At 41.0% G+C, this 13,133-nt stretch overlaps 1 protein-coding gene across 2 annotated transcripts; it reads right to left on the bottom strand.

The window, feature by feature from the left end:
- Positions 1 to 4,286: 4,286 nt before the first annotated feature.
- Positions 4,287 to 11,815, bottom strand: LOC311136918 (DENN domain-containing protein 11-like). 2 transcript variants are annotated; one of them, XM_084171233.1, is made up of 9 exons: positions 11,306 to 11,815; positions 9,996 to 10,095; positions 9,537 to 9,695; positions 8,773 to 8,929; positions 8,372 to 8,510; positions 8,003 to 8,134; positions 7,755 to 7,905; positions 7,600 to 7,668; positions 4,287 to 5,029 (listed from the first exon to the last, which is right to left on the bottom strand). In XM_084171233.1, exons 1-9 carry the CDS (start codon positions 11,661 to 11,663, stop codon positions 4,834 to 4,836), a joined length of 1,461 nt encoding a protein of 486 aa, XP_084027359.1. In that variant the 5' UTR covers positions 11,664 to 11,815; the 3' UTR covers positions 4,287 to 4,833. The 2 variants fall into 2 exon arrangements, with proteins under 2 accessions (XP_084027359.1, XP_084027360.1); XM_084171234.1 differs by having other exon boundaries at positions 4,736 to 5,029; positions 8,090 to 8,134; positions 11,306 to 11,748.
- Between the last annotated feature and the right edge of the window lie 1,318 nt (positions 11,816 to 13,133).

Below are 13,133 nucleotides of genomic sequence, written 5' to 3'. Positions count from 1 at the left end.
CGCCATTTACAGTACCCTATGATAAGATGAGATACATTGGCATGAGAATCACTATCACAAATACAATCCAATAAGCATTGGAGAAAACAGATGTTTTGTTTTACAATGACAGTACTGTATAATATCACTGGCTCATGCGATCAAGTTACTAAATGTGTATTCATCACTGAAGTCTCTTTCCATGTTTTACAGTAGTACAGGTTCTGGATATAGCTGTGTAGTTGGCTGTTGTTGGGTGTATAGGTTTACGTTACAGTTGCTATGATCAAGGCTATATAAGTTAACGTTCTTGTTGCATATTAGTGCTGAAGTACAATAGATTATGCTTTCTTTTGACATTCAATGCGGTGAAATACTGTACAGATAAATTCAAATGAGCCAATGCTGGTACAGGTCTGTGAACAATTTCCACAAAGAAAGCATTTGATACAATACCGTTTGTGTCGTGTACAAGCTCTACTTCATATACATGATACACCTGTAAAACAAACGGAAGCATGCCCAGGATGTGCTGAAAAGTACAGGGTGGAACAGGTCAAAACAAACAGTTAGAGCAAAGAAAAGGGGCTAAGTCATCATGTGTGTGAAGAACTGTCCATTTAATCATATTAGCACTAGTATCAGTAGTGTCAATTAACATGTTGATACAGTAGTTGGAAGTCGTTAAAATGAAAAACTTTCACCCATGCCTCTTTTTGTTTACAGTTAGAATAAGCATGTGGTCTTGATTGAGTGCCTGCACTCAACACTAAAAGATGACCCACTAATTAGGCTTTGTAACCCACACTATAGGACAGAACTGTCCCTAGTCAAACCTCAATGAACATTACCACTATTGCCGACACTTACTGACCAGTCAAACCCAATGGAAGCAGTTTGCAGTCTTCGTCAACACTATTTTATGAGTCATTGAGCTCACATCTATTGGGCAATGACTTAAGCCATTGATTTAATGAACAGTGTCTCTCAGGACTATTTGAACAAAATAACTATCTCCAATGCCCGTATTCAAAAAGTCTTAGAGTAGGAGTGCTGATCTAGGATCAAGTCCCCCTGTCCATGTAATCTTATCCAATTTGTAAGTCGCTCTGGATAAGAGTGTCTGCTAAATGACTTAAATGTAAAATGTAATTCAGTATGATCTAAAAAGTTAAACTGATCCTATATCAGTGCTCCTATCCATATATTTTTTATCCACACAATGCGGAACCATAGTGTGAAGGGTAAAGAAGACGCTCTGCCAAAACAGATGGGGTCTGTCTGTCTGCCCAGACAGGAGGGTAAATCCCTCTATCATGCTTGGGGTTGACATAACCAGAGAACTAAGAATACAAAGGAGTCTTTGTTACAGTGACGGGGCACAGATAATGCCTGCTTGCAGATGACTAGCTCCAACAAGAAAATAACACTAGAGTTGTATCTGCACTCATAGCACACCCGTGGATTTAATTAAATCTACAACAATGTCATTGATAAACCAGCAGCACAGTTTGAATCCAACTAAAACTTAAGTACACACCACACAGCTAGCTTCTCCACTTGAGAAGCACCTGCTCACTCCAAGACAGACAGACTGCACTTTTATAAGAGTTTCTCTGCTGGCAGAACATTGGGCCATTAAATCAGAACACAAACAAGTTTACACATAATCATGTGGTCATCAAACAAGAGTCCAGAGGTTGTGGTGTGGTGCAGCATTTATGATAAGTTAGTGTCTTAGAATCACATTCATTTAAGTCTCCCAGGTTGACCATTTTAAACATCAAATTAAGAAACTTGATAAAACAATACACAACACATTATCCAGAAGTCACATTGCAAAAAAACATTTTGTTATTAAAAACATGTTCAATGTGACCATGGAACACGTAAACCCTACAAGTGACTGCCCAGCAAACCGGGAACATTCCCAGACCATTTGCTAAGATTAGGATGTCAATTTTTTTTTATATATATTTTTTGAAAATGTTTTAAATTAAATATCATTGGAATGTTCAAACATTCACTAACATTTTGTCCACAACATCTGTAACAACCACCACAGAACATTACCCAAATGTTCTCATTAGGTTTCCAGGTGAAGAACAGACTAAATGTGTTCTGGAACATTCTTGCAACATCAGGATAATTTTTTATTCAAATATTGTATAATCATCAGCACAACTGTACCGTTTTTGTGTTATGAGAACATTTGCCACAACCTAATGAATGTTCTGGGAACTTTCACAGAACCAATTTTGGTTTGCTGGGTAGTCTGCCATGTGAGTGTCAGCATTAGACCAGAGTCAGACAAACAGGTGCAGTCTCTACTGAAATGTTACAGTATTTTAACAAATATTCCTTTAAATCTCAGCTCCATAATAAATACCTCCTTGGATGAGGGCATTAGTTCAAATAAATACACCCTGCATGATACATCTTTCCCTTTTAATGTGTATGATTAGCTGACATCATGACAAAAAACTGTATTCCTATTTGACCAAAATAGGTTTTCATGTTTATGTGACTCAGATTCTTCTTAATTAACTTTCTTGATTATTGAAATTTTACAAATACGCAAACATTCACAAAGCTCCTTTTTTTCATACAGAAAAAAATGGTTGATCAACTTCAGCATTTGTTTTTTAGAGGAAAACAGAGAGTGAAAACCATATGTGATCTTTACTCTCAGTTATAGCAGACCTGATGCAGAAGTTTGGGAAACAAAGTCATGGTAAAGTGACAATCACATTAATATTTTGTAGTAAAACATACAGTGCATTCGGAAAGTATTCAGACCCCCTTGACTTTTTCCACATATTGTTAGGTTACAGCCTTATTCTAAAATTGATTGAATACAATTTTTCCCTCATCAATCTACACACAATTCCCCATAATGACAAAGCGAAAACAGGTTTTTAGACAGTTTTATAAATGTATAAAAAATAAAAAACAGAAATACCTTATTTACATAAGTATTCAGACCCTTTGCTATGAGACTCGAAATTGAGCTTAGGTGCATCCTGTTTCCATTGATCATCCTTGAGATCTTTCTACAATTGATTGGAGTCCACCTGTTGTAAATTCAATTGATTGGACATGATTTGGAAAGGCACACACCTGTCTATATAAGGTCCCACAGTTAACAGTGCATGTCAGAGCAAAAACCAAGCTATGAGGTCAAAGGAAATGTCCGTAGACCTCAGAGACAGGACTGTGTCGAGGCACAGATCTGGGGAAGGGTACCAAAAAAATTCTGCAGCATGTGAATGGTTTGTGTCTGGAGTGTATGGTCGATGAAACAGTGGAGCATGTGTTGTTATATTGTTGTAAGTATGTTGAAGAGAGGTTGGGGGGGTTGGAAGGGATTTTGGGGATGGGGAGGGTCTATTAGAAGTTAGTAGGGCTCTTTTAAAAAAATTCTCAGGATTTAGAAATGTTGTAAACTGTGATTGACCACACACTCCAGCACAGTAGGTGGCGGCATGCACCTTTAACGTTGGTTTGCGGACCGCCATTATAGCATTGAAGTAGAATAAGTGCATGTCAGAGCAAAAACCAAGCCATGAGGTCGAAGGAATTGTCCGTAGAGCTCCGAGACAGGATTGTGTCGAGGCACAAATCTGGGGAAATCTACGGTAAAGCATGGTGGTGGCAGCATCATGCTGTGAGGATGTTTTTCAGCGGCACGGACTGGGAGACTAGTCAGGATCGAGGGAAAGATGAACGGAGCAAAGTACAGAGAGATCCTTGATGAAAACCTGCTCCAGAGCGCTCAGGACCTCAGACAGGGGCGAAGGATCACCTTCCAACAGGACAATGACCCTAAGCACACAGCCAAGACAATGTAGGAGTGGCTTCGGGACAAGTCTCTGAATGTCCTTGAGGTTCCCAGCCAGAGCCCGGACTTGAACCCGATCTAACGTCTCTGGAGAGACCTGAAAATAGCTGTGCAGCAACGCTCCCCATCCAACCTGACAGAGCTTGAGAGGATCTGCAGAGAATGGGAGAAACTCCCCAAATACAGGTTTGCCAAGATTGTAGCGGCATACCCAAAAAGACCCAAGGCTGTAATCGCTGCCAAAGGTGATTCAACAAAGTACTGAGTAAAGGGTCTGAAAACGTATGTAAATGTGATATTTCAGGGGTGTTTTTTACACATTTGCAAAAATTTCTAAAAACCAGTTTCTGCTTTGTCATTATGGGGTATTGTTTTTAGATTGATAAGGGAAAAAAACAATTTAATCAATTTTAGAATAAGGCTGTAATGTAACAAAATGTGGAAAAAGTGAAGGGGTCTGAATACTTTCCGAATGTACTGTACATGATTAGGCAGAATCCTCTGTAAAGGTGTAAGAAAAAGTGCTTGGTGCTATGGCAGAATTGTATTTCCATGAAGTTTTAATGAAGTGGGAGGAACAACTAATTATCCAGCTCCACACTGGATACTAGATCCATGGTTCTGTTGGTCAGCAGTGCTCCATAGTATTGGGAGCAGTACAAACAAGGCTCCACCTCCAGTGACTAGGCCTGGTGATCCAAGAACAGATCCAGGTGAGAAGAGAACAGATTCCAAGTGAACAGAAAAACAAGACAAGTGGTTGTTGAATTTAGTACGGACTGTAGCCAGACAGCACTGCAGAGTCCAGGCAGTATCTATCATCTATCATTGTGGCCCAGTTTACCAGGTGAGCTGTCGCTGAGTTAACACTGGCCATAGACAGCTATATCCCGGAGCCGGGCGAGAGATCGAGAGAGAGACCTGCAGGCCTTTGACTGGGCAGGACGCCAGGGGAGGAAGAGAAGGAGGCAGTGTCTTCAGAGGACCAAGAGAGAACAGGCCACAGCCAGAGCTCAAGGACAGCAGGGGTTATCGATGACCAGCATAACATCAATGCCATAGACCTCCAGCAGATCTTCCAGGAATGTGCGGTCTGCCTGGGGGTCCAGTCCCATGGCCCTCACGTGCTCTGCAGTCAGGGTGTGGTCCGCACTCGCTTCCACCTCTGATAGAGTCTGGAAGATACGGTTATTCTGCTCCATGAAAAACCTATTGGCGAGAACAGAGGACATTCTGTAAGAAGGTTTGATGAAGACTCCAGACTAAGCCCAAACTAATTCTTATTTAAAACCTCTTAAATGTAAAGTTCCCATATTTGGGGACCCTATTATTTTATTATTTTCAATTCAGTCTGGTATGAGAATGGTAGCCCCTATCTGCAAAAGCAGGGTGTCTGCGGAAAGCTGAGTATTTTGGCTATTGATCGCTGCTTTCAAAATCTTTGGTGTGACTTACTAACATATATGGGCATACGAATATATAAGGTCAGGCCGAGCAGATGACCTCCTTTCAAGATGGCTACTACCTACATTCTGGTTAGCATTGTGAAGTATAAACAAAATAAACACAGAATACATTGATACACATCGAAAGCCGGGACTCCACAGATCATGAGGATATATTATTTGTCTGCCTGTGACCTACCTTTATTGATCACCAGCCCAGAGAGTCAAAATGTTTATTTTACACAACGTTTTCACCAAACATCTTACAAGGTAAGCTTAGATTGGTCTGTGTTTGAGCTATAGCTACATGGGGGGTATCAAATTAATCCTTAGGTTGGTAGGAACAAATCCTAGCCTATTGCCAATGTTATCTGATGATGTATGACTTAATGGCAACATCGAATGTTCGCAGAGTGACTATATCTTTGCGCATCAAAAATATGATGTCGCCTGCACTGTAGGCATAAATTACACAGGGGATTGGCTACTATGGCACCTTGACAGGGATATGCAGTTGACCTGGGTGGGACAAAGCAAGGCCTAGAACCTTTTATGTGTCACGTTCGTTGATGAACGGGTCAGACCAAGGCGCAGCGTGATATGCATACATGTTTATTTAAAGGAATAAACAACCGACAAAACAACAAAACGAAACGTGAAGTCCAAGGCAGCACAACACAACATACCTTAATTGGAACAAGATCCCACAACCCACTAGTGCCAATAGGCTACCTAAGTATGGTCCCCAATCAGAGACAATGAGCGACAGCTGCCTCTGATTGGGAACCACACAGGCCAACATAGATCTATACATACTAGACTGTACAACATGGACAAACACAGCAAGGAAAATACACACCCTGACTCAACATACAAGCGTCCTCTGAGTCAGGGCATGACATTATGCATAAAGCAAACAATTGCTACCTGGCTCAGAGACGAGACGCACCGAGCACGCTACATTACATTGTAAACAGATTTCATCGCTGCAATTTCATAGCTTTAGCATAAAAGATGGCTTCTCAAGTGGGGAAAAATGTAAAAACTAAGAATATCGAACAGGAAGCTAAAAAGAAGGCAGCTATAAATAAGTATACCGACATAGAAACTTTGAATAAAATACTGGAGTCGGACTCGGATCAGGGGAGCGATTTGGATAACGAGGATTTCGACTCGGCCGACGAAGATTGCTTTCTAGAAGGATTGGATCCACTTTTAGACCTGTAAGTAAATTATTTATGTATTTCGCTTTTTATAAGTTGTCTGCTTTTTGTGCTTTGGATTTAGTTTACATAGGCCTATGTAACAAGTAATTCCAATTATATATAATTCCAAAATAGTTACTGTCTATGTTTCATATGATTATTATTATTATTATTATTATTATTATTATTTTATTAGTTCACTGTTTGCTGTTGTAAGTTTCATCCTTGTAACTTTGGAGAGGCCACTAAACACTCATGGCCATTGTTTATTTGTGGTTCTCACCTCTGCCTTTGTCTCCAAAGTGTTTCTGTTTGAATTGTGTGTGCTTCACACCTTCTATGTGAGTCACTGCACAGATAAAGTTTAGGCTTGGTGTTTTTACTTTACAGTAATGTCGTTTAGTAAATGTAGTCATTCTGTAATTCTGTGTGTCTTACAACAATATATCCCTTTATTTTATTTTTATGTTATATTTGTAGAATTTTTTTTAACACGTTATTTTTTCATTTCACTTCCCCAATTTGGACTATTTTGTGTATGTCCATTACATTAAATTCAAATAAAAATCAATTTAAATGACAGGTTGTAATGCAACAAAATAGGAAAAACACCAAGGGGGATGAATACTTTTGCAAGGCACTGTATGCCACTTTGAAGAGGTTTAGGGACACTTGGAAACGTCCTGTGACCACACCTGACACCACTTACTAAAACATCTGCCCCATTTCTAGTTGTTAGGTCTATCAATCCCATTTTTTTTCTGATATTGTTAACATGTTGTGGAAGCCATCTGATGTGTTTCCAGCTCTGGTCATCATTAATTCGCTTATAGCTTGTCAATGAAAGATGACTTTCCAAATAAAAAAACAAAAACATGGTTATTTTGTGTATGCTTGATCTTGTGTATTCTGAACTATGTAACTCCTATCTGGTTTCTGATAATTTCCTCATAATCTCTCAGATGTCTTCTTTCAAAACATACCATGTTTTTGCATGTCAGAATCATGTACTTACACATGAATAGCAGTTACTTTTGGGTACGTCTATTTAGGCAGAAATCTAAATGTTGCCATTACATTTAAGAGGTAGGAAATATACAGTTTGTTACTGTAATGTAAACACACTTACAGGATAAAGAGGTCCTCCTCATTTGATGTGCAGTCTGCATCCACCTCCTGAGTGTAAAGTAGCATTTGCCTGAAAAGACCATAACATCATCCTCATCATCATTGTCATCATCATCTCTTCAAAATGTCTGCCACCATTTATCACTGTCTGTTTACCTCTGTTCGCTCAGTTTCCTATACTTCTCCCGGTCTGCCCCGTTCAGCCGGAGCAGTGGCTGCAGACTATCTCTGTGTGTCTTCACATTCTGGTTATCAATGTATACGTCATACAGATCCTTCTTCTCCTCAAATATCTTCTCTGTGGTGCCTTAAGACACAATGAGATGTTTTATTAACCTTACCACACACACACCATGGTTCATACATATTTACATTTATCAATCAGAGCTTAGTGTCTCACTAACAAGCCACATATGACATCTCTGTCGCAAGGGCAGCGATGTCTGCCACATTGATGTAGAAGAAGGGGCGGAACTCAGGCACAGACACACCTATCCCAGGTATAGAGACGTTGGACAGGCAGCAACAGCAGTACACTATGTGAGGAGTACAAGACAAACATGAAAAACTACAACGACAGAGAGCACACAGTGACATATACAGTAATACTGTAATAAGATCTGAAAAACAAATCTGTGAGGTTTTGTATAAGTGTGTGTGTGTGTGTGTGTGTGTGTGTGTGTGTGTGTGTGTGTGTGTGTGTGTGTGTGTGTGTGTGTGTGTGTGTGTGTGTGTGTGTGTGTGTGTGTGTGTGTTCAGCTGCTCCATCTCACCCCTGTAGCACACCACACCGACGGGCGGTGGGGAAAACATGAGGATGCGTTTTCGGAGCAGGGCAAACTTCCACAGCACCATGATCTGCTCCCCAAAGAAGCGGATGAACTGGGACATGCAGCCGGCCGGGTGGGTGATCTGGAAGGGGCAGAGAGGGAACAACAGACTGTCAGGCTGTCTGATATGGTCATGGTTTTCCAGGCTGGATAAGTCTGCTCAGCATGGACAAAATGCTAACTTCTGCCCAAAATCTCTCCTTGACATCGGAAGTCTGATTAACATGCACATATCTCAAAATGCACAAACGCACCTAAACCAATCATTGACTTCCCAATTATCCACAATCAACAACCGCACAGTAACATCAATGATCTAAGTTCAAGTGGCCATGGGTCCTGACCTTCATCTCTGGGTGCATGCAGCGGTTGATGGCTGGGACCCAGAAGCTGGTTGGACAAGCAGTAACCAGTCCGTTCCCTGCTGGGTGCAGCACAGCTTTTTTATCCTCATAGAAGGCCTCCAGAGGAGAGTACGAGCCAGGGCACTGCAGCTGGTGTCTGCATGGAGAGACACACTGATTAGGCTAGATAATATCCTATAGTTAACACTAAACACTTTCTAAATGTTGACTGCAGTCGGCATCTCAAGCATAACACTGGTGAGAAAGAGAATGTTATCGAAGACTCATCACAGCATGGTTTGATTGGATTAAAACTGGGATAATCCCTGGGAACTGGAAGTGGTGCAGTACTTAAACTGGATCAACATAGGCTAAGTATATCTGTACTGTATAAAGTCAAGCTGAACCCCCTAAGCATATATCTCTACCATGAGCTGGATATGTGTCAGTTCTTTATGCGTAGTCAATGAGATAAGAGATAAGCTTCAAGCAGAAAGACAAGCGTTTCTGAGGGAGACAGTCAGGGTTTCTTCCATTTCAATGATTACATGCAAAGACTGCATATAAATGGATTCTAGTGACGGTAGTGGCACTGACTCAGGGTTTATGTTTAATAGATGAGAAGATTGAAAATACACACGGAGGACAAGAGGAAGGAAATGAGGGGAGGAATGTGAAACAGGACGGATAAGAAAGAAAGAGAGTGACATGAGAGGAAACCGGGTGATAGAGAGCAGGATGGACAGACAGACAACAGTACTTACCTAACTTGGTTCTCCAGGAAGTGCATGTAGCGATATAAGAGGGTGTAAGAGGGAGACAGAATACCCACAGACTTCATCCGTGCCCCTCTCTCCAACTCACTCTCAACAGGCATGTTAGCAAAACACGCCAGCCCAAAGTAGCAGCCTTTACGGAAATATCTGCAAAAAGAAAATAGACATGGATGAATGTTGTGAATGTATACAACACACAGGAGGCTGCTGGGGGGAAAACAGAGCATATTAATGGCTGAAATGGAGTAAATGGAATGGTATCAAACACATGTGTTCAATGTGTTCATTACCATTCCATTCTTGCCGTTCCAGCCATTACTATGAGCCCGTCCTCCCCAATTAAGATACCAACTGCCGCCTGTGATACAACATCATAAAGATTATTGATAGGGCTCTGATGGTCCTCTGTCATTAACACTGTTCGTTCAGGTGGGGGAATAGTTTTACATGAAGTCGTTGGCGATTCTGTGTGAGCCACTGGCCATTGACTTGAATTCCACTCCGTCAAGATTCACATCTTGGGGTAAGCACCATTCCACCATGTTACCTGCCATTGACACACACAAACACATAAACTTGAGTTTCCAAACTGTACACTTCACTGTGAGAGAATGAGATTCATCCATTATGTCTCCATCTCTGACCGTCCACATTTTATCTTACATTCAATTTCAATTTTCAAAATGTAAAATGTATGTACGCATGACTGTAAGTCACTTTGGATAAAAGCGTCTGCTAAATGGCATATATTATTATATATTGCTATACAGTGGTGTAAAGTACTTAAGTAGTTTTTTGGGGTAACTTTACTATTTATATTTTGGACAACTTTCACTTTTACTTTTAATGTACTTTCTACTCCATACATTTGCCCTGACAACCAAAAGTACTCGTTACATTTTGAAGCAGGACAGGAAACTTGTCCAATTCACGCACTTATCAAGAAAAAATCCTGGTCATCCCTTCTGCATCTGATCCAGCGGACTCACTAAACACAAATACTTCATTTGTAAATTATGTCTGAGTCCCTGGCTATCCGGAAAAAAAAAGAAAACCGTGCAGTCTGGTTTGGCTAATAAAGGAATAATATAAGGAATTTGAAATTATTTATACTTTTGATACTTAAGTATATTTTAGCAATTACATTTACTTTTGATACTTAAGTATATTTAAAACCAAATACTTTTAGACTTTTACTCAAGTAGTATTTTACTGGTTGACTTTCACTTGAGTCATTTTCTATTATGGTATCTTTACTTTTACTCAAGTATGAAAAGTGGGTACTTTTCCCACCACTGTTGCTATAACCACTGAGAAATCCAGAATATTTCCAAACTTTACAAGTGGGTTTGAATTATCAAATTATAATGAATGTAGGTTCCCAACCTGTGCGAGAGGTCGGAAGAGTTCGTTTGATTTAAGTGGGAAAAACTTGCGCTTAGGTTACTGCATTACTCAATTTTATCACATTTTAATGACATATTCTCATTATCTAAATTTACAGAGCTTGTTGAAATTTATGACGACAGAAGAAAATAATAATTCGGCAAACTGTGCTCACTGGTAAATAAATGCTTGCCACAACACCTGATTTGGGTATCTACATACTGGGTCATTTTTGAATAGTGTAGATAAGCAGAGCTGGGAAGTAAAGAACAGTAGGCATTTCTTGCAAGGTCATGTGCGCACTTCCATGGCATGAGTCAGTACCCCACTGTGCCCAGTAAGGTAAATAGCCCGCCATCGCTCTTTCTCACCGGATCTTGTGTCAAAGGTTACCACAAACACAGCCACTATTTGGTCCTTTTCCTCCCATCCCACTCGTACTTTCAGAGATATTCCAGGGTCGGCATTGATGGGACTGGGAACATCCCATGGGCCAGGGTGGCCAGGGCTTGGGCTCCCGATTAAACTCGGAACAGCTGTTACAGTTGCTGGACCCCCAGATCTGGTGCTCCAGCCTATGCCAGGCGCGGTGATGCCAAGAGAACGGCCGTCTGGCGGACTCGATTCCGATCCATTTTCTTTTGCTGGTGGGGGAACCGCCTGGGTCAGTTCGGCTGGTGAAATCTCCTCCCAGTCCAGCAGTGGAGCGCGATCCGACTGCTCGACCATAGTGCTTCCTAAATGGAGGTAAACAACGCGAAACTAAGAAGAAAATAATTTATACTAGATAAAGTCAGTACTGTTTCAACAGACCATTATGTTTTTCACCACCCCCTGCCATTTTCTTGCTATCTGTATGCGTGTCACATCCGCAGATGAAGAAAGAGTATTCTGCCAGCGCAGTGTTTTGGTGATGATATCACACATTTCCGCTCACGTGGGTTTATTAATATTTGATAGACCTATGGCCTATTTGACAAATTTGCGATAAACTGTGTTTATATAACTCCCTTGCTTTTCATGAATGTTACAATTGTAACATTTGTAATCTAATGATAGGATGGCCCGAAGTTGTGTTGTTGATGACTCCATAGATCGTAAGAATCTTTGATAAATATGTAATAGCCACAAACATTCCCATATGTAATTCTATGCTGTAGGATCACAAAATAAATTGTTTACGATCAAAATGTTCATACTATACCTTTAAAAGCAGGTGTGTTTATTCATGACATACATTAAACTCAGCCTTTAGGATGCAGTAAATCGGATAAAAAGAGGCTGGATAGGTAACGTTTCTAAAGGAGTGCGCTGAGGCAGTAACTTCTGTAATTATATATGCAGATGTGTCCGTTCCAGTGTGTTGGGGGGAGGAAGGCCGTGGGTGGTGCCATGGTGGACAGATGAGTGCTCAAAGGTGGTGGAGGAAAGGGATGTATACAGTAGCACTAGGGGTACACTAGAATGGCTTGACAGAAAGGATTCTCATGGAGTATCAAAGGAAGAGAGCGATGGCGAGAAGAACGTTTAAGACAGCGAAAAGGGAGGCATGGCAGGAACTTTGCTCCACTATAGAGGGACCGAAATTGTTGGGGTTTGGAAAATGTTTTTAAAAAATGATGGGAAAGGGTAAAAATGATGGAATTCCAGTGTTGGTAGAAAGAAACGTTAACTGTATCAAGTAAAGAAAGGGCTAATGTCCTAGGTGGTGCATTTGCAATGGTTCATAGATATGAGCACCTGTGTGTTGAGCCACACCCATCACTATGGGCGGGCCATAGGGGGCCGGGCCCGCCCCCCAAAATGCTTGTGCCCCCCCCCCCCCACTTGAGGGAATTTATTATTAAATATACGTACTGTAGGCTAATAATAATTGTGCCCTGCCCTCCCATGCATTTCATATGCCCCCCTTAAGACTGAGGTCTGGCGACGGGTCTGTGTTGAGCGTAAGAGGAGACATAGGGAAAAGTTAAAGGAGCATGGAGATGTTTTAAAGAAAAAGGGGAGTCAGGAGAAGCTATGGATGCAGAGTTTTCTATGTATGAGATTACAAGAGCATTGGAGGGCTGCGGGCGGATTGCTCCAGGAGAAGATAGGGTGTGTCATGTCATGTTTAAGCATGCACCGAGCAGTGTGTTGGAAGCAGTGTTAGGGTTGTATAATAAGGTGTGGAGGACTGGGGTGATACCTGGGTGGAAA

The sequence above is a fragment of the Coregonus lavaretus genome, assembly GCF_964263955.1.
Source record: "Coregonus lavaretus genome assembly, chromosome: 11".
NCBI lineage: Eukaryota > Metazoa > Chordata > Actinopteri > Salmoniformes > Salmonidae > Coregonus > Coregonus lavaretus.
The sequence above is the reverse complement of the archived record's forward strand: the minus strand, read 5'-3'. Positions and strand labels throughout refer to the sequence as shown.

Excerpts from the sequence above, each read along its gene's own strand:
- LOC311136918 (XM_084171233.1), bottom strand. The coding sequence starts at position 11,663 with ATGGTCGAGCAGTCGGATCGCGCTCCACTGCTGGACTGGGAGGAGATT. Across the intron at positions 8,930-9,536 it reads TTCCTGGAGAACCAAGTTAG|ACACCAGCTGCAGTGCCCTG; the intron begins GTAAGTACTGTT and ends CTCTCCATGCAG. Across the intron at positions 7,669-7,754 it reads AGGAAACTGAGCGAACAGAG|GCAAATGCTACTTTACACTC; the intron begins GTAAACAGACAG and ends TGGTCTTTTCAG.